Here is a 21,892-nt window from a genome sequence, read left to right as displayed (position 1 = left end):
TTAATGGAAGGCAGCTGTCAGCCTGAGTATGTGCTGAATGGGCTAATGATGTGGGTAGACTTCATAATCGGGCATCTATCTTAGAGCTTCCGCTCAGATGATGTGCTGCTCCCTTAACTACCATTCAACAAGGGGCAGAGGCAGGGGTAAAGCTATCATCTTAACCAATCAGTTCATAGTTTACCTAGGTACTATCTGCCTTCCAACTTTTGCTACCTTATCTTTTGGGTAGCAATTGGTTCTCTAAAGTTTTCCTAGCACGTGACATGATTATACACTATTAGTCCTCGTAGGGCATCAACACGAAGTATTTTAAGACCGCATAATGTAGGCAGCCTTAAAGGTTCCTTGCATTGACTTTTCAGCCCAAGCTGCCTTGCTCTCTTTGTCTTTTACTTCTTATCCATTCTCCATTTTGGTTTTCAAGTCTAGCTATATGCTCTTCAGATCAACTGTCCAACATTTTTAACTTTATCGTAACCCAGTTTACTACATCTTTCATGTAAGAAAGTATCCTTCAGGTAAGCCTTATATGGAAGTGTGACTATCTCTTTAACTTTTGTCCAGTCAGTTGTGATCGCATTGGCTTTTGCATTGCTCTCTATTTTTCACTTTTTATCCATTCTCTGTTTTGGTCTTCCTTTTCAGCTGTCCAACTTTTTTAACTTTACCTTTCCCCAGTTTTCATCTTTCACGTAAGAACGTATCCTTCAGGTAAGCCTCATATAGAATTTTAAACTTATGCCCAGTCGTTCATGATCCAGACCAATCCCAGTCAGTTCTGATCCAGACCAGTCATTATACATTCTGTTTTTTGAACTGCAATATTTCAATTGCATTTAAAACTATTATTGTATCTGATTGTACAAATTTCCTCATCTTGGAATAGTTTAGAATTCATGGTCAGATGTAAGCCTCAATACATGCCACACAAAAATGACTTTGTTATACAGTAAGGGGGAACTGTTTCAGTGTACAGTATTTACAAAAACAAATTAGCATATTATTTTATTAATGACAGTACAGTATATAAAGAATCCTCCAGTTGTATGAAAAAAAATCCGTTTAGTATTAAAGACTAAAGAAACACATTTAAATATGCCATGATATCACTCTGTAAAAAGAATTTACTTTGTGAAGTTTAGGCAAAACATACTCAAATCACTATCAGAAGAATCCACACTGCACACTAGATAATTTTTTGTTTATGGTGAAGATATCAAGTTACTCATATCCCCTGTAACAGAAAAAAAGTATGTGTAAGAATTTTAAGATTGTTAATATTAATTTTATATGAAGTAGATTACAAGATAAAAACATTTAACTTGTCTGGTTTTAACCATAATTAATCTTACATCTCATATTCTGTGATGCCTGACTACTATTCAAATTTTAATCCAAAACAAAAATATCCCTGAAATACATTTATTTAAAGTTAGTTACTTAGTTAGATACTGTATGACTAAATTTACGAGGTTTACTTTACTGCCAAAAGCAACAAGTAATTGGATTTAATTTTCCAAAAAGCCACTCTTCATTTCACACAAGAAACCAAAGCAACAAACAATACATGACACTACATATGAGACAAATTGGTTAAAATTATATTCACAGAAAATCTATAAACTCGACAGAAGCTTCATGAATTACTTATACAGAGCTAATAAGTCACAACTTTGCTAACCATTATTAAAACCCTTACATGTTTTTACCAAATAATGAACCCTGTGGATGACATTTAAGGTTCTTTATAGCATCTTTTAAATCCCAGCTGCACTGCTTTCTGTCTTATTATTTTCATCCATTTCCTGTGGTTGCTACTCGCTTTAAAGCGTAGCTTCTTTAGTTTCATTTCCAACACCCATTTAAAAATGAATCCTTCTAGCAAGCCCTATGATAGTTTAGTTAAGTAGCACGATGGTCTCAAACTACTTCACTGATATAAAAATGAAATGAATGCCAAATCACAACCAGCTGACTCTTACCCATTCAAAGCCACTTCCAATGATATAAAATAAACTATATTTCTCACCTTATATGATGAGCAATATTCCAATTAGTTTCCTTCTTCATATCAATGTCATCTAAAATAGTAACCCCCTCGGGTGTGACATCAGCCAACTGATACTTATAGAATGCTCTACAGTCACGGTAGTACAAGACCTTCAGACACTCTTCAATGCTCTGTAGACAAGAATTACAGGTTTAATAAAAAAAATTTTATAAACAGACTAACATTTGATTAGGTTCATATTTCCTAAGTCACTTATGTGGCAAAAGGCTGGTTTGAAAATAGTTGTAAAGAAACATTTAGAATTACACTTCATAGGTTCATAGGAGTAAAGAAGCAATTTTGGAAGTACAGTACTGTAATTTACATTTTTCCTATGTATACAAACCAAAGCCTTGTATATGGGAGCATCTTTCAGTGGGAGCTAGGAAACTTTCATTGAACTTAGTAACTAGATAACTTAATTGATGGCTATAAGGGGTGAGGGGGGGAATACCCCTCACTTGCCTACTGTCAACAAGCACTTTTTCCTTTGGACACAAGGACAAAGCTGGGTAGTTGAGTTTGGAGTATGATAATAAGTTCTGGTTTGTGTACCTAGGAAAATACAAACTACTTTCAAAATTTTGCATTGTTCCTACTGAAATACACACAATCACCAGGCAGGGTTCAACACTGGTCACCTCAGGATCAAATCTCCTTTATAAAAGGTGGCTGTATGTATTTCTGAGTATAAAAGGTGGCTGCATGTATTTCTGAGGGAACAATGTAAAATTTTGAAAGTGGTTTGTATTTTCCTAGGTATATAAACCAGAGGCCTTTATGATAGCAAGCAAAGAATGCAAGGACTCCAGTAACTTTCTACTCAGTCTGGTATATGAGATGGCAGATAGGTAGGGCCCTGGGCCAGTGTATACAAAGCCTTGCTCAAGTAAGTACTGTAATGGTTCATGGAACCATGAAATCCCCTGTAATGAAATTCAAGTCAGAAGGCAACTAATTCTAGCTAACACAAACTGATGGTTCCAGAATAGCTATACCACTGCCCCCTTCCCCAAGTAAAATGAAAGAGTTGAGGGAGAAACATTTCCAAGATAGACCCTGAAGATAAATGCATTCACACCCCCTTGACTTACACTAGGTGAAAGTACTTGGGCAATACACCTGTCTGTCCAAATAGAGCTGGGTGCCTACACACCTTGTTAAGTGGCCACTACAGGGACCCAAAAAGAAAGAATTTCAGAGGTTTGTGGGTGACATCCCACACGCAGAATGAGGTAAAGATTGTCTACTTATGTAAGACATCTGCCCTCCTTACTGTGAAGTGTCCTCTAAAAGGTTAAGGATGGTCCTACACCCCTGATTTAGTGCGCTTTCACATGAGTAAGGTGAGAGATGTCCTCCACACAGGAGTCATAAACTCATTGAGATCCTCCCAAAGCCTTTCTAGAAAGGAAGGCATGAGTTGCGAGGAGAGGTCAAGTAGAGCTGCCCAGTATACTTCAGCCATCAATGAAGTGAGACAAAGTGGATTTCCATGCCTGGGAAACGAACCAGAGCTAATACCTCCCCCAGATTGCTCCAAAATAAGTCTGATGGAAAAAAGCCCTGCTGCTCAGCCTGCAAGTATACCGAGGTACTCTGCTGCTTGGACATGAAATCCAGCATCTCCCACTTTACAACCACCACCTCATAGCAAAAACAAGTACAGTAAGAGGTCTCTGCCCTGGAGCAAACATGTCTTGTAGAATGCCAGGACCAACCAATCATCCAGCTAACACAAAAAGTGTATACCTTGCAAAGAGGTCAAGCCAAAACTGAGATGAAAACCTCTGGGAAATGCCTGTGGGGCTGTCATCTGTCCAAATCAGAGAGCTTTGAACTGGTAGATATTCATGTTGCACAATAAGCAGAGGTACTTCCAAGTGTTCTGTGGGATACATATATGGAGGTACACATCCCTCAGATCTATGGTCAACAACTGACTTGAGCCTCCAGTGCTTTTGATCACATTAACTGTCTTCACTAAGACAAGGCAACTGTAAAAAAACCATCAAAGACTGGTCCTTTGTGACTTCTAATCTCTCTTCATCACTGCCTTCACTTCTGCCAGCAGGACCGCATATTTTGGAGAATCTGAAGGAAAGACTGAACAGTATTAGTGTCTGAGAGAGGGGAGACTAGCAGCCTTTAAAAGAAATAAGGTAGCTAACTCAAAGGCCTGAAATTGAGGGCTCTGGTTCCTGTCTCTGTCAACAAAGAAGCAGGCTTGCCACCTTCCATGACCCTCTCCTTTCTTCTTCCCCTTCCCTACCTTCCTAGCTATAGCTGGGGAAGAAGAATAAGAGACCTGGAAAGAATTCCTTCCCTTTCTTGAGGATGATGAGTGATGTGGGTTTGGAGGAGCGGGCTTCCTTACAACCCCTTAAAATAAAGGCCTAGCTGCATCCAAAGGTTTAGCTACAGGTCTCCTCACCCCTGCTGATGATTTTAAAGACCACAATTATACTAGGGTAGTGTCTTGGGACTCGGATTATCTCTTCTCTTTTGCTGTCTCCTTGTTACCCTTGAAAAGGAATAAAGAGGAGCAGGACACAGAGCTGTTCCTGTGAAAGGTCTTCTGGGATTTATTCTTCTTTTTCATGGAGAAAGATGAAGAAGAGGAGGAGGAGGATGGGAAAGCATTCAACAACACTGTGGAAGAGTAAGGAAATGCTTGCAGGTCCTTCCTGCCCATGGTTCAAGTCTTGCTTCCCTCTTAGCAAGAGAACTCTGATCTATGGCATCTCACAAGCTCGTACGGAAGTGATTTGCTTGATTGCTGGATGGCAAAGAACCCTTTGATCTGCAGATCACACTGTTAACCCAACCCAAAGCACTGTAAGCAACCAACCACAACAGTTGGAACAACTGCTTCATCTGAGTGGATGCTAAAGGGTTCAGCAAGAAGGCCCTAGTTACTTCTCCAGGATCATTAGGCTCACCAAGAAGACAAAGGATCTCTGCACCAACACTGCATTTTGAAAGAAGGGCAAAAACCTCCAGGAATAAACAGCAAAGCAAGAATTAGAATCTGACGAAAAGCCTGACAAACCAATAACCTTGAGCTCTCCTTCATATTGTAAACAAGAACTATTGAACAAAATGGTGCCAATCACTGAAAAACAAACAATTTAAGTAGACATAACCACTCAAAATAGTGGTTCAGCACCCCATAAGCTTTTGCACAATAATGATATAACGCTCACATATGAGCACTCTTCATAGGGTAGAAAATCCATAGATGTCTGTATTATCGATCAAAATCACTTACTGCTACAAACAAGTTCACAGACACTGGCACAGAAGTACTAGTGAAAGAACTAGAACATCTTGTGTGATATACCACAAAGAACCAAAGAGCAAACATCCTGTTATGTTTTAGCACTAAGTGCACAATGATGGAGAGGGTAGTATGAGTCAACTACCTGAACTTCAGGAAAAGCACAGATTAACTATGGGTGCTTGGGAGAGGAAGTAAAGTACTATCACGTGAAAACGGCTCAGGTTTGGGCAAACTGTTAGTAGAACAGGGTGTAACACAATCTCATACAAATAGATCCTCACAATACTTTCAAGCAGTAATATAAAAGGGCTCACACACAAAGCTCAGTCTACATGCTTACAGTCTGACCACCATATGCACACTGATGACAGGGGAAAGGTAGATCTTGCTCAACTACGTATGCACAAAAAACTGATGAGGAGCCATCATGCATGTGCAGAGAAGCAGGGGAAAGACCACTGGGAGAGTGATCTGCTTCAGTCCCCAATCCCAGTACCATGTCTACAGGTGAACAGCCGCATGCACAAGTAACCCTGTTGGCACGTGAATGATCCTAGATCAGGCACAAGTAGCACTGACTCAACCAGATGTGCTTCCAAGGAAGAACGCACATGATCTGTAGACCTTGCATGCACACAAATAGTGAGGTGCATGTGATGTACTCTGTTTATCTCAAAAGAGAAGTTGGGGAAAGAACCTACCCCTCTAGCTGCATGCGTCTGGTCCAGGAACCAACATGCGCAGGCTCTACCCTGTGTATTCCTGAAAATAAGCACAGACAGCAGGTCTCACTGACTTGACTAGGTTTGTTTCTGGAGAAACACAAGAGGAAGAGCCAGGTTACTCCTCATGTCCTGGTGAAGAGAGATAGGATACTACGTACAGTATGCTCCATGAGGCCCATGCCAGCCCAGCCAGAGGCTAATTGATCACCATGTCATGTTTGTCTTGCAGCCAAGATCAGCACATTGGCAGCCAAGAAAAATTTTTTTTTTTAAAGAGTGCAAGAGAATAACTAATGCTATTGCAATTTTACAGATATGCTGTTACTTTTTTTTATAAATTATTATTACTTTTGGCACAGCCTAGGCATACACTATATAAGGCTTAAGTCTTTTTCAGCCAAATCTGTGGCAAGCTGACTATTATCCTACAACCATATGGTTCTACCTGATAAACTTCTTTAAGAACTGCACAGAATTAAGTATAGCACTTGGTTAAATGTGTACTGACAGCCCTGGCCATCAGAAAAATGCAAAACTGCATTTGTGGCAACAATCCATTCAGCCCCTGTGATAATTGTATAAAAATTCCTTGAAAGGAATATTTCATGTGTGTACTGCTGTAATGGTGAAGGTGCCATTCATTATTTCCTAACTGTTTATTGTAAAAGTGTTTCTTAGCCTCATGATGATCACTTGAATTATCAAGTACAGTATCATTAGCACAGTAATTCATATAAGTTTTCTTACTTTTCAGTTCCATTTCAGCTTAACTAAAATTAATATTCTTGATATTCATTAACAAAGAATTACATCTTAACAACTCAATTACTGTTACCTGCATAACTACTCAATCTTTGCACTGTTACTGACCAAGAATTCTTTCTATGGAGTTTACTTAAGATTCATCGGGCTACAGATGAGCGGTACTTTTAAAATTTCCTAAGAGCAATATTGGACAGCTGGCATGAAAGATATTTAAACAGTCAGTGCTCAATTCTGCTTTCCTGTGAGGTTTTGCTCATAGACGCTCTTGTGCTGCATTCATGGATTAAATATTCTGCCTAAAGGATTTGGTCAACATGCAGACAAGAATCAGCTGGTGAACTTACATGAGGGATTCCTTAATTTCTCATAAGCTAACTTTTTGAAAGATCTTGTGATCTTTATTATCTTTGTGATTAATGCATCCATGCTTGAGCAAGACCTATACTTTATATTTACCAAATCACGGTACTGAATGTTTCGTGGAATCCTTAATTTCTATGTAAACAAATGTAATTCAAATTCAATTCTTAGTAAATAGCATACGTTAATATTTCTATCAAATACTACTTTCCAGGAGTGGTCAATTATTTGGGAATACATATGGGACCCTAGACTTGCAAGCTGTCTATTTTCATTTGTTTCCAAGAGTATTTTGGTTGCAGTAACTGGATCAAGTCCTAGAAGTTATGCAGTAAGAGCCAACTAATAATACAGGTTATATGTCACTTTCTTAAAATGGCTTAATTGTCTGCTGTAATGTAAGTAATTATAATTACTACTGGATTTTTTCTTGGTTTTTATATCCTATGTTGAATTTCCTTGTTAAGTATTTGATATCTAGTGGCATACAAGAACCCAATTTCACCAAAAAATGCTTAAATGTAAGTATTTAATGTTAAAATCTGTAATAAAAATTCTCTGTAGTTTACAAGAGAAAACAGAAGCAAAGTAGATATACTGTAGCATAAAACATGTTACTGTACATATAATGATCCCTTCCACCTCCTCTGCCTCCAATGGACAACTCTGACAGTAACAATGAATTCATGAGCTGAAATTCGCAAAAAACAAAATATTAGGTATCTTACAAGTTCGTGCATTAAGCAGTTATGTGCACAACTGTGTTTTGTTTTGTACGTTTGATGTGTAAACCTAGCTGGCATATGTATACATACATGTATGCATTGCTTCAAGTAAAGTACACACTTGTTGCTCCCCCAACTATCTCTGGTACAGTATTTGTAGTGACAGTGCTGTACTTAATACAGTAAGTGTGTTACACACACATTTTTCAATCTGTGGATGTGCATACCTACACATACGCATCATGTAAAGGTAAACTACACACTTACATGTACCTACTATGTGTTTGCTGCTCCCCACCTCTCTCTCTCTCTCTCTCTCTCTCTCTCTCTCCTGTCAAAATTTTCTTTCTTGGAATAACCCACACAGACAGAGAATGTGCCAAATTCTTTATCAAAATAAAAGATTTGAGAGAAGGGGGTGGTCAAACAAACACACTACGCACTCTGCTGAGTATCTGAGAGAAGGGGGGGGTCAAACAAACACACACTACGCACTCTGCTGAGTATATTCCAGAGTGTGTGTCCACTCTCTAATGCATCAATGGACGAGTGTCAGTCATCTGCTGCACTGATATATACTGTAGATTTGAGCTTTCTTCACATTGCCAATGTAGTCAGACAACTGGCAAAACTTTGTTCCCAAGGGTGCCAGTTAGGAAGCATTTTTTTTTACTCATAGGACTGGCCTTTTACCACCCTTACTGGCAGTATGACATCAGATGTAAAAAAACTGCCTGTAATAACACCTTTACTACTACAATAAATCTAAAACAGGCTAAGGTACAACCTTTATGAGCACATTCACTAATTTGAGTTTTTTGTATAAATGGAACTGAAAACAAAAACATTTAATGCTTTGAAAATAAGACTGAACCCAGCTGAAAGCATACCTTACGAGCATCATCCCTAGACATGTTGGGTTTCTTCTCACGAGCCTCTCTCATCATAGGAATAGCAAGATGAAGACCATAGCCAGTTGCTACTTCCTTAGCTTCAAAAGCTGTTCCAATTTTGTCTACATACCCAAGGAATCTGGAAAAGAAAATTTTGAGGTAAGTCACTTCAGACTAATAAAAATGGTCAGGCACTCTAAAAAAGCACAAAAATATTAGCCAAAGAACAGTTGTACTTTAGCATCAGACTGCAAGCAATACTGATTTTATTTACCATCTTCCCTTACCAATTTGATTTTACACAACACCATATCCCCTTTAGAAAGAATGTTTAGCATTCACAGCTAGAAGTACACTGAGGCTTTATGACTGTTCATTAAATAAAAAGCTCTACTGACTACTTAGTGTTATTAAAATTCAGATAGCTAATCAGTCACATTCTGGGTTCACTGCTATTATGTAAATATTTTTAAATGTTAGGAATTTTTTTAATGTGAGAATATAAAGAATTTGGCTAAACACGGATGTAATACTTAAATAAAATATATTTAACCTCTGGGCATTTTAGCAGCTGTTAAAAAATTCAAATATCCCTAGGATATATTTATTTGATGAAAAGAGACTTTTACAATGTACCTTCCACCATCCTTGTAGTTAGGCACTAATTGGAGTAAAATTCAGTAAATTTGAGGATTAGAATACCTCCAGTAAGAAAAGTCCTCATTCTTGTACTATCTGTAAGTCTGCACTCCAGTGACTCATGTCAATTCTGTTTGCCTGAACAGCTTTATCAACAATTTCTAGAATATGAGCTCTGATTTCAAGGGACTCTATACCTAGCCTCCCATACCTTCCGTAGTAAATTTGACAACACCATCATACAGCCAACTCTTTAGCTAAACATGACATATTTCCAAGGAAATTTTTCTTGGGGCAATGTTTTTCACTTGAAAATTACAATGAATTAAATTTTGTCCCTTAAATCATAGAAAAATAAACCATCGTAAACCAAGTGTCATCATATCCTGAAGATGGTTTATTTATGCATATATGAACACTATATGTAAGTGGTGGCCACAAAAGTTAGAAGTTGAAGAGGTTAACAATATGCAATGTTCATCACCATCATATATGTTTTCTGTACACTTCCCTTTCCCACCCACTTCTATCCTGTACTCTTGCTGCTTCAGCTCCTTCCAGATTTAGGTCTTAGGTCTTTATCTATTTTCCTTCCATGAATTCCCGAGTCTTCATACACATTTTCATCCTGCTACTTCCATATCTAATGCTTTTTTGATCAAAATGTTCTTCATCCCCTATCACTGCCTGTCCAAATGATCTCAATTTACTTTCCAAAACTGAACACATCTCTGTGCCAATTCTTCATTTATAATATACTCTTCCAATACCTTCTGGCCATGAACCTTAACATTCCATGGTCACACCTTTACAAATTGCTTACATTCTCATTGTCAGTGCCCATGTTTGTGCTAAGCAGATGGTTCAGGACAAATGCGCCAATCGTATTTCTGCTCTCTTAACTAATAGGATATTTTTATTTACCAATCAAGGTGGTCCTAATTCTCTCTCTCTCTTCATCTATGCTGCAGCTACTCTTTTTACTACTTGTCTTTAAACTCCTGCTTCACAGCCAATTGTATCCCCAAGGTAACAAAAATTCCTCCCCTCTTCCAGCTGTTGTTGTAATACAGTTAGACCATTGAAAATCTCTTACTACATGTATATTTTGTAAAATCCTGAGCACCTACTATGACGTGTTACATTTGGTACATATCCCAAGGTTGACCACCAAAACTTTCCCACACCACCATATTCTTGATTTTCCTTTTTCCATTACTTCATTTACAGTCACCATAAAATTTGTTTAGCTTTGTTGATTTTTCAGTCCTCTCCTCTCTATTCCATCCACTCTTCCACTTTTACAACATTTCCATCACCTCTTCCTCAGATTCTGAAGTTATACAAGGTCATCTGCCACCAGGGTTCCCTTTCTGCATTCCTTTGAAGTTCTTACTTTACAATAATGAACAGCATAAGAACTCATCTGCCACTCTGTCCATTCTATAAGTAGTGTTTGGGTGCTGTCTTCTCTAGTGTTACGGAACAGAAACGTCACTACCGTAACGTTGTCAAATACATTTTCAAGATTCACAAATATGTGGCATAATTTCTTCCTCAGCATGGTACTCTTCTTGGTTATATAGTTGCCTTAATATAAAAAATGCTCATGTTGTTGATCTCTATGGCAAGAAGCTGAACTGATAATCATTGAATTTAACAATTTTTCTCAAGTCCTTCCTCTAGCACCATTTCTAACACGTTCAAGTACTCTTATTCCTCTATAACTTCCACATAATAAGCTCCCTCTTCCTTTAAACACAACTAATGCAAGACTCTTTTCCCACTCTTCTGGTCCAATGTCCTTTGTCATGTTTTCATGTACTGTATTCTAGTAAGTGCAGAGATGACCAGTTTTCCAACTGATTTCATTCTTCCAGACGGTCCTGGGAGCTTTACCATTTTTATTCTTCTAAGGGTGCTTTTAATCTCTTGGGCTGCTATATTCTCTAATGCTCCTCTTATTACACCAAAATGCACCAGTAATGTTCATTTGCTTCATTTATAAGACTTTCAAAATACAGTTTCAATCATTCCAATCTATTATTTTCAACTTTAACTTCTCTTTTTTCATCTTTTCTGCCTTTCCTCAGCCACTTTGTTATCCTGAATATTTTCTCTTTTCCCTTGCCCACTGGACTTTGTCCATCTTCATTGCACCACCATGGGTTTCTTTCTCTAAAACCTTTCTCATTCTCCTACCTTTTGTATACCCTCTTTTTAGTTGTTTACACCACTCTTGGATGTTACATTTCCTGAAACTTTTTCAATTTCCAAGTTCTCTTCTTTTTAATTGTTTTTCATTTTCCTTCTGTCCATAACTATTCAATAAGCTTGAAGCAAGCTATGTTGTGGTTTGAATTCCTCACCTGGTATGACAGTGGGATTCTTTTCTTTGATGCTGCCCATACTCATCACTTTAACATCAACATAGTTGTCAAAACCAGCTGTCTGTTCTTTTGTGATCATTTAGGCTTCCTCCTATCAACATATCATCTGACTGTGGCACTTCCATCTAAGCATCTGATAGCCATTCAGAAATTCTTGTTTTTCCTCTTCTGGTCTTCCTGATTCTGGCAAGTAAACCAGAGACATATGTATTACCTCTTTTATTAAGATCATCTTAATCTTCTTATTTTCCCATTTTTTCCCCCCAGGTTCCATCACATCTTCTGCCATTTCATTCCTCACCAGTACGACTACTCAATTTTGTCTCGTCACAGGCCACTCCACCAGACTTGATATTTCTCTGTCACTTACAACAGTTTTTGATGCCAGCCACTTGAGACATTACCTACTGTACACAAATCTACATTTCTTGTTAATGTTTTCAACAATTTTCTACCTCATTCCACCACTGTTCCCACAATTATATGGTCATTTTTAATGAGCTCACATTATTTTTATTTTCCAACACAATTCTTTATGCTGAACTCCCCCTCCTGCACCACTTAAAAGGGTGCTGGGTACTGAGGGGGCATTTTGTTTTGAGAAACAATTTTTAATTTTTTAAGCAGTTATTAATATTTGCAATTTTTGTATGCTCTTGCTGATGAACTCAACACAACCAATTTTTCCCAAGCCTGTTAACTAGTCATTCACTAAATGTGGCTTGTAAAAGCAACAGCCTGGAATTCTAAATAAAACTTTACAGGAGCATTTCCCTAATACCAAGAGCTGATACAGAATCTTAAGGCTCATTTGGTGTGAATATCCTATGATAAGGGTGTGCACAGGTTTATTCAATTCTAGAAAAATTTATCAATCTGGCAAAAGAGGGGTAGAAAAAAATTGTTCAGTAATATATTGGTCAAATAATGTCTCATGCACAACAATTGCATTTTAAAATTGTTAAAAGCTAGCTGTTTAGGTAAATGTACAGGAGACAGCCACACAGAGCCATTAATAATGCCTGTATAATTTTTTGCCTAAATGATTCAGAAAAGGGTGTATGTAAAGCAGTACAAGTTAGATAATCAGAGAAATCTACCAAAATAATAAGAAATTTGCTGCCTTTTGTTTGTATTGTCTAAGTTTTCACTTTCATCCCCTACGGGGTGGTACTAAACATGGCCCAAGCTTTGTGGGGCACCGTGTTTGGTACCAGCCCCTCGGGGATGAAAGTAAAAACATAAAAGACAGTTGAATGTCTCATTACCTAGATAAATTTCTCGGCTACCTCAACTTTACTGCATTATATACACCCTATTCTTTATTCTTCAGTCAAAAATTATATTAATAAATGACATTTTCGTGAGGCCATCTCCTTTACTGTACATACATTTAGCATTGTTTATTGTGTAGGTAATAAATTACTTTGACAACTGTATATAAAGACATATGATATGTATCTTTACCTTGCATATTATTTACCGAGGACCGATGATAGCTAACGAAATGCAAATTCTTTAAAAATAATAATGACTGTTTCCTAATGATTATGGTTTACATAGGTATTGTTACTTTGAAAAAACTGTCACTACCAACAGTAAAGTACAGTAGTTGCTCACACAATGAAGTTTTCATAATAAAACTAATATTGTAATACTTACCTGAACACCTGAATTAGCGCTGGTCAGTAACCAGGGCTAATTCAGGTGTTCAGGGAGTATACTGCAGTATCATAATATATTTTAATTTTGTTATAAAATATGAATGGGAAATAGAATACAATTAAAAATTTGTTGCACTGTCCAACTCTGTTATAAATTTCTGTAGTCATAAAAATTTGTTGCACTATTCAACTCTGTTATAAACATATGTAGTCAATCTTTCTATAGTTATTTATGTATGAGGTTAAGGTTTGTTATTCATCACAGAAACCAACTGCTTATAGCCTGTAAGCTTCATTTGTATCCTTGACTTTCACCTTACATAGTACACCATAAGTTTCCTTTACCTTTATTTAGAAAAAAAATGTGGGTCTTTTATTCCTGCAAACACCATACATTATATCATGAAACAGAAAAGCACTAGGAAGCTATAGTGAGTGAGGGTTGCCCACTTTACTGGCAGTCAATTGACACTACCTGGAAGCCATTAATCCTCTCTTAATACTGGCCAAAAATATGATACAAACCATTTTCACTTTGAATAGTCAAATCAACTATTGAAAACCAAGCTTCAGTGAGGTTTGAATTGGGGTACCAACATGATGTACATCTGCAATAAAGTTACCATGCCTGTGACATAAGCCACTGTTTCACTCAGCATTCAATCAACACTAAAATCAAGTTGTATGTGGGTTGTGCTGGAATACCAACATGCTGTACAAGTACTATAACCTTAACCTTTTTAGTCTGTGAATAACAAGAAATCAATCTTACGGTTTGTCATCCTTGTATCCTGCAACAACACACTCCAACCACAGGGGATCAAATCTGCTGCGACGGTTGTAAAGTACTCTTGTTAACCAGCAGTGCAATGCCCCAGCATTTAGTACACGTGTATAACCACCACATTCATCATCACGCCTGGAAGACCATACACAGAATAAACATGATACAACTACTAACACTTTTAAAAATACATTTGATTTTCTCTACAAGGAATTGTGCAAGTCATAATTTTCTTATTTTTTCTACACAAGTTAGGCAACTCAATCACTAACAGGTCAATGATATACATCAGCAATGGAGTACGTATTGTATCTTTAAACTAAAAGGTAAAATATCAGACATTACTTACACTTTCTGTTCAATAACTTCCTTAATAAACTGGTAATCTGCAATATCACCAGAACAGGCCAAGACTGCCTTGTCAGTGACCTTGAAGAGCCTTTTAATGTTTCGGAATCTGGCCAGTGAGCCGTAGGACCCAAGGGTGTCAGCAGCAATCATTACCCCACCATCATACTGTAACCCAAGGACTGTGGTACCAGAAGTTGATGGGTACCTGCAATAAGTTGGAGGATTAGGTAATGCTAACAACACCAAAAGCAAGAAAATTCAGACCTTATCGTCCTCAATACAAAATAAAAAAATCAAATTATATAACATATTTCCTGCTGACTTGGCATTGGGCATAAAGCATAATAATGAAAGATTATAAAATAAACCAAAATATAAAGGTACATTCTCAAGACCTAAATAAACAGAAATCTGTGGTTTGGGTAAACCATTTTAAAATACTATTACTGTGTGAATGTTCTCCCAAAAGTAAAAGAACTGATTTACATTTGGGAATACTACATCATTTAGGTGAACCACATTCATTTATCATTAATATACTGTAATATTCCTATCAGGCATCACCAATGCCAAAAACGCTGCTTGATGTAGAGGGCCTCTGAAATTCTGAAACCTAAGTCTATCTTGTGCTTCATCTTTCACAAACTTCCACTCATCTCCAGCCTACCTTCTCCCTTTCATCATTATCTCATTTACTGTACACATGAATATAGTAATTTCCCTAACAGTATTGGTTCTAACTCTATCTTGCCATCTGACTCTGAACATTCTTCTCAAAGCTTTATTCTCAAATGGATAGTCTTTAATATATGCTTTCACTGTAATACCATGATTCATGACCATTACAATACAGATAGGGCTGAATTTGTGTATAATCTTACTTTCTTATGCAATCTCAGTCTATTTGATTTCCAAGTTTATATCAGCCTGTCCATTGTCTGATTTGCATTTTTTAGTCTTTCACCATATTTCAATCCAAGAGACCCTGTACTGAATATCACCATTCCCTAACACTGTATTTGAAAGACAACCTCATCTATCCTTTCTCCATCTAAAACTATTTTGTCTCTCCCTACATAATTTGTTCTCATTACTTCTATTTCTCTTGGATTTGTTAAGAGTCCCATCTCTCTAGATATATTAGCATTCTATTGAGCAAACTTTGTAAATATTGAGTTTTGCTAACTAAAACATTATCTACATATCCTAAATCTGTCCAATTTCTATCCTTACTCCAAACTTTCTCTTCCATCTCCAATCAATTTTTCCATTCTAAAGAGCTATCAGAAGGGTAAATACCAAACTTGAAATAACATTCTCTTGTAACATCATACTCCTTTCGGAAAATTCATTTAACAAGACCCCATCAACAGTAACTTTTTATCTGCTTTAATTATGGATAATTTTATATTTACGTATTTAAACACACACACTCACTCTTTTCACGTGCGTGAACGCATGACAGTGTCTCCTTCCCCACCAACAGACTTCACTACTGTACTAAAGAAATATATCACATTAAAATAATTTGCACTGCAGACTTCCTCATCCATCTTCATGCAAGTGAGAGGTGCTCCACTGCTCACCCCCTTAACTCTTAACATCCAGTTAAGGACCTTGTTACTAAGTTAAATAACCAATCCAGCCTGTACTGAAAGATACACCTGTATAAAAGGTGATGACTGGCATTTCCATAGGAACAAACATGTGTAATGATAGCTAGGAGAATATTAGTTAGGGATACAGTAGCATAAATATAAGAGACAAAAAGAAATGAGAGAACAATTAATAGACAAATGATAGACAGAAAGAGAGAGAGAGAATAATGAAGCAGGATGTTTCGGGATTACATAGCCAAAACATTGGCACTCGTGTAATCTAAGCACAATCATTAAGGAATGCCTATACCATCTCACCTGTGAGCTGACCTTTCAACTTTTGCCGGAACCAGAAGACTTCCGGTGATGTCATTAGTCCCACCCACACAGGAGGACTTAAAGTCAATTAATCACACCCAAAGGGACGTAGTTAGATAATCTCCAACCACTTAGGACATCTACAAGGCGGAACATAAGCTATTGCCCACCTATTGGTGGGATGGGCATTTCCTTTGAAAAACCTTCAAAAGCAAGCTTCAAGAGAAGAGAAGCAGAGAGAAAGAAGATAGATAGCGAGAGAAGAGCCTTGGAGGAGTGAGGTCATGAGCCTCACCAGTTGTGAGTTAAGAACATTCAAGAAAGGCTCATACTTCGATTCTTAGTCATACAACTTAACTTGTGTATATATTTAACTTGTATATATACAGTGTTATTTTACTAGTGTGTTAATGAAGTAAGAAAAACTGCACTGTGTCTTCCTAAGCCTCCTGAGACTCTAACAACATTATAAAGATATAACGATAGTAAACTTCTTTACATGGGTAACAACAATAAAGAAAAGAACATCATAACACTTGGTGGTAACATCATTACACGTGTTCAAATATTCCAGAGTAAGTGTCAAAGAACAATGACCGGTCCAAGTGTTATTGCTTGTAGATTGGTGGACCAAGAGTTATTCTCAGGTCTTTTTACCATTTCCGTTTCTTGATTCTCCAAACTAAAAAAATTAAAGATATATAAGCACTCTCTTATAATTTCAGTATTATTTCAACTTGATGACACATCTTGACATTGGAGTTTTATGCTGTGCTCTCAAATCTTCATAATATGCTTAATGCAAAAGTCATAATAAAATCTATTGAAAATAGCTTTCAGCATGTTTCAGGGATATTTATGGCTATTTGTTAAAATTTTAATACTCATTCCCACAGGTCTGGTTCTAAACATGATACTCAAGGGAGCATATGAGGTATTAAAAATTTACCACGCTGTCTGCAAACAATATCTATCTGTCATACCCTACATACAAGCATTATGCTCAAGTCTGTCGAAAGTAGGGCAGTCACTAAATCATGCATTGTGCGCTTAACAGTAGGCCTAAATGAAGGTTACATCCAGAACATGTAGTTAGGATTTTTTTGTGATAGTCCAATGAGAAAGGGGAGGTTAGGCCAAGCCACATGTTTGCATAGGAACTTACAGCCACCCACCTAGGATATATAAATTTATTATGCTTAATTCTGTTTAAGGTGGGAAGAGAAACGGCATGTGCTAGTGTGTAAACATGTTAATATATTCAGTTAAATCGGGATCATATAGTTAGGATTTTTATGTGATGTCAATACAGCAGTAATTCTAAGAAAGAGCTCTGCACAGAGATACTGTTTATTAATGAAATTTTTTGACAGAACAATAAAGAAAAGGGTAGATATAATGTCGCACAAGTGAGATAATTTGAGAAATTGTAATAATTACCAAGAAAATTGACAATAAAGTAGGTATCTCGGATGGATGATCTTGAAATTTAACAATAAAGTAGGCATCTCAGATGGATGATCTTGAAATTTTTCTAAGTTCTTTGTTTATATTAAGACTGTCACTGGACTGTGGAGCTCTGATCAGATTTTGTTTGTGAGAGTGCATTATTGGTAAGCATGACTAAGTATCAGGAACGTCTTCTCGTGGACCTGTGGAACCGTGATAAAATGCTGAAATCATTGGTTGTTTGGTTATAAGATTAGGAAATTATGTAGGATTTTGGAAATCAGGCATTCCTTGAAAAATCCTGATTCAGTTTGCAATAATGGTTCCTTTGGTTTATCTATGTCCTTCTAGCTCCTGAATTATTTTTGACGTATTGCCAAATTCTATACTGAATTTTGTCCTCCTCAGACACACAGACACTCTTGTTTTCCTTTGAGAATGTGTTTTTCATAATTCTTCGTATTGTCCCAAGTGTAATTATTCCTTAAATAATAGGGACGAAGATACCATTTATAAATGAATTTTTTTACTTTGATACAGTAAAATGGTGAGATAATTTGAGAAATTTACAGAAACAATATGAGAAATTTACTATCACTTGTTCGATTTTATGTTCATCCCTGAGGGGCTGGTGATTAACATGGCATCACGTGGCGCTTTGGTAACGTAAAAACATAAACAAAAGACAGTAAATTTCTCAAACCGTCTGGGTAAATTTCTCATATCTCACCTGTAATACATTTTATACAACCTTTTCTAGCCTACATTGTTCTAAAAAATTTCACTAAAAAACAATAAACTCTACGCAGAGCTATTCTTTAGAATAACCAGGTTAGCCAAGGTCAGGACAAGCATTCTGAGATTACAGTATTTTACTTTAAACCATTATTGCATTTGAGCCTGAAATATCAATTTCCTACGTCTTTGAACATTTCTGACATTCGTTTCTTTAACAAATGAATACTTTTATTGATAGCGGACCCGACTCTTATATCCTACAATTCAGGGGAACATAGAGGGAAAGCAGGATTTTGGAGTGGGAGGAAAACACAAAACAATCAAATACAAGTACCTTGATCCTACTGATTAAGTTAAGTTTATGGAATGTTATCAAACCTATATGAACTTGAGCAAGGACCTGGTACCCTAGGTTAGGTTAAGCCATAAGCTAACAAAACTAACTTAAATAAATTTCTAAGCCTACTTTAAAACAAGAAAATTTTATTTTCAAGTCCAAATTACAATAGGATAATGGTTTAAGGTAAAATTTTACTGGTGTTTTAACAGATGTTCGAAAGAATGGTTAAATGATCTACGGACCGTTTAAGTACAACAATTCCTGTCTTCTCATGCTTCACATCAACAGTCGCTGCACAAATCAGTCATTTTGGGGTAGGATAGCCTATTCTCTTTTGTTTTTAAGGCCCCCATAATCCTGTCCCAACATACTCCAAGGTTTCCCCCTTTTCTGTATGTAGAGATTACAAAGGCACTATCACAGCCTAACCTTTCAACTTAGGCCCGCAGCGTAAAACTAGGATAGCTTAGCCTACACTTAGGCTGTAGGTCTAGCCTATAGTTCCAACTGCACCATTGTAAGCTAGGCTAATCAGCTTGCGACTATATTAAGGAATATAGGTGTTTCGGAGCGCCTGCAGTTTACGTTGACGCGGGTGCCGTCTGCCAGTTTTCTAGTCACGGAGGAATACCAACATATGAAATCGGTACTAAAATAACGAAACCCAACCTAACCTAACCTAGATCGACGTGCCCTTATCCAGCCGGGGGGCCTTTGCCCACCCTGGACTCCCCCAGAAAGATAGAGAACATGGTGTTTTGTGTGGAACTACTTACCTTGGCAGATACCTTGGCGGACGGGACAAACGGCGTTACGTGGCGTCAACGTAAACTGCAAACTACCCGGGGGGTTTCTAAGTAAGGACTCTGCACAGACTATTACCTTGGAAATTGATTTTTCCTATACTTTTAGTGTTGCTGATGAAGGAAGTGTTGTTGTTTATTGTCGGTCAATTATTGTTCACCTCATATCTACCCAACGTGGTTGGGGACCCTTTGGGAACGCAGGGTTTTGGAAATGTTGGGAGAAGACCAGACCGCTATGTTGTTGTTATGGAACAGTTCCGCACATTCGCAAGTCATTGGGCTAGGGTGCCATGTGTTTAAGAAGGGATTGGCTGAGGAAACCTATTATAAAAGTAACTATACAAACCTAACATACCATAATGTTAACGTAATCTAACCTAGCAGGTGTAGGAAACTCCACTTTTCAACAAAGGCGCTCCTATAGGCTAACACTGCGCATGCGAGATAGCATTCCAGGATGTCCAACGTACAACTTCTGAGGTTTATTATAGTCGGCTGACAAAAAGTAACGGTAAATTCTTGATAGGCAACCAAAATACTATAGGAAAAATCAATTTCCAATGTATTACCTGATGCGGAGCTCTTGCTTAGTTCTACCGGAATATGGAATATATAAATTTCAGCTAAATACCAAGCACTGGGACCTATAAGGTCATTCAATGCTGGAAGGGAAACTGAGAGTCAAGGAGGTTGTAAAGGTGCAACAGGAGGAATACCTCGCAGTCGCACTATGAAACATTTGTTAGAAGAGGGTGGAATGTCAGATGGAAGGAAGACATGAACAGAAGTACAGTAAAGCGGTTGCTGCTAGGGGCCGAAGGGACGCTGCAAAGACCCGTAAGTAATGCCTACAGTGAACCGAGTGTGGTGTACTGACGGCACTAACCCCCTCCGGAAATAACTATATTAAGCTCCGGTAGTCTACCAGATCTTATGGAAAACTTAGCACGGTCACATTTCATGTAAATAACGTCCAAACTTTGACCTAAACAAAGACTACCGGTCCACATGACACGGAACTGGCCAGGGTTTGGAACTGCACGAAGCCTTTGCAATTGAAATTCTTTAATAAGCCCTGGACCAGTATAAAATACTTACAGGGTGTGAGACCTAGCATCACTGGCAGGTTTGCTGGCGGGAAAATTGTAAATTTCGCCAGGAACTGGCCCACTGGACCACAAAGGTTGGGCTTGAAAGCTACCGGTCGCCATGATGATGACAATTCTGTTTAACAACAACAAAAGTCTTCTGACTTTTAAGATGGACGGCAGGACCAATGAGGGTTAGTTCGCAGCGTTACCAGAAATATCTTTTACGTATGTAACTAAAAATAATGAAATTAGTTTAATTCTGCAAGAAATCGCAGATTAAAACTTTACATAATAATTATTTAAAAGTTTAATGACTATTATTCATGGGTATTAGTCTAGAATTGAAAAATTACAATAGCATCAGAATTGATTATTCATGGTAACACTGCCTACCACCAAGTTTGTAACGGCTCTCTATTTACATCAAGACTTTTGAAGAAAATAACTGAAAGCAAAAATGTCCTCTGAAACTTTTATTGGTATTATTTACATTAACCGTATATGGTGAGTATACACCTTGGTTATCGATTCTCTTAAATTAACATATATTCAGTTCCAGATTTAGAATCTAGAAAGACATAGTTTGCTATCTGGTTCGAAATACCCAAGTCGATGATTTCTTGTTAATGAGCAAAATCACAATTCATTTGAGTTCTATTATGATCAAATTCATTTACCTTTGATGTAACAATCTATTGAAATTGTTGACACTTAATGTAGATAAATATTTCTAATATATCTCAGAGAGTAAATTAAAATTTTTCATAATCATATAAATTAGATTACACAAATGCAACTGTCTCTATATTGGTCGACCAAACTGCATACAAAACAATTTACAAGAATGACTTAACAGGGCAACCGTATAAATATATAATAAAACTTCGCTGGTTACATGTTAAGGCAAGAATAAAATATAA

The 21,892-nt window shown here is 37.2% G+C and overlaps 2 protein-coding genes across 3 annotated transcripts in view; one reads left to right on the top strand and one right to left on the bottom strand.

The window, feature by feature from the left end:
• Positions 1-7,611, top strand: part of LOC136849762 (U-scoloptoxin(01)-Cw1a-like) — a 59,092-nt gene extending 51,481 nt beyond the window's left edge. For both annotated transcript variants that reach the window (XR_010856410.1, XR_010856409.1), the window contains exon 3: positions 7,401-7,611. The gene's annotated coding sequence lies outside the window, so the exon portion shown is untranslated. The remainder of the gene's footprint in view (positions 1-7,400) is intronic.
• On the bottom strand, positions 996-21,143 carry Prosbeta7 (proteasome subunit beta type-4). The gene is made up of 6 exons (XM_067123163.1): positions 20,980-21,143; positions 14,631-14,837; positions 14,270-14,416; positions 8,802-8,943; positions 2,033-2,184; positions 996-1,237 (listed from the first exon to the last, which is right to left on the bottom strand). Exons 1-6 carry the CDS (start codon positions 21,090-21,092, stop codon positions 1,225-1,227), a joined length of 774 nt encoding a protein of 257 aa, XP_066979264.1. The 5' UTR covers positions 21,093-21,143; the 3' UTR covers positions 996-1,224.
• Between the last annotated feature and the right edge of the window lie 749 nt (positions 21,144-21,892).

This window comes from Macrobrachium rosenbergii, chromosome 21, assembly GCF_040412425.1.
Source record: "Macrobrachium rosenbergii isolate ZJJX-2024 chromosome 21, ASM4041242v1, whole genome shotgun sequence".
NCBI lineage: Eukaryota > Metazoa > Arthropoda > Malacostraca > Decapoda > Palaemonidae > Macrobrachium > Macrobrachium rosenbergii.
Note: the sequence above shows the minus strand (reverse complement) of the source record. Positions and strands in the feature narration are given on the sequence as shown.

Excerpts from the sequence above, each read along its gene's own strand:
- Prosbeta7 (XM_067123163.1), bottom strand. The coding sequence starts at position 21,092 with ATGGCGACCGGTAGCTTTCAAGCCCAACCTTTGTGGTCCAGTGGGCCA. Across the intron at positions 14,417-14,630 it reads GAAGTTATTGAACAGAAAGT|GCGTGATGATGAATGTGGTG; the intron begins GTAAGTAATGTC and ends ATGGTCTTCCAG. Across the intron at positions 8,944-14,269 it reads GGATACAAGGATGACAAACC|ATTCCTTGGGTATGTAGACA; the intron begins GTAAGATTGATT and ends TTTCTTTTCCAG.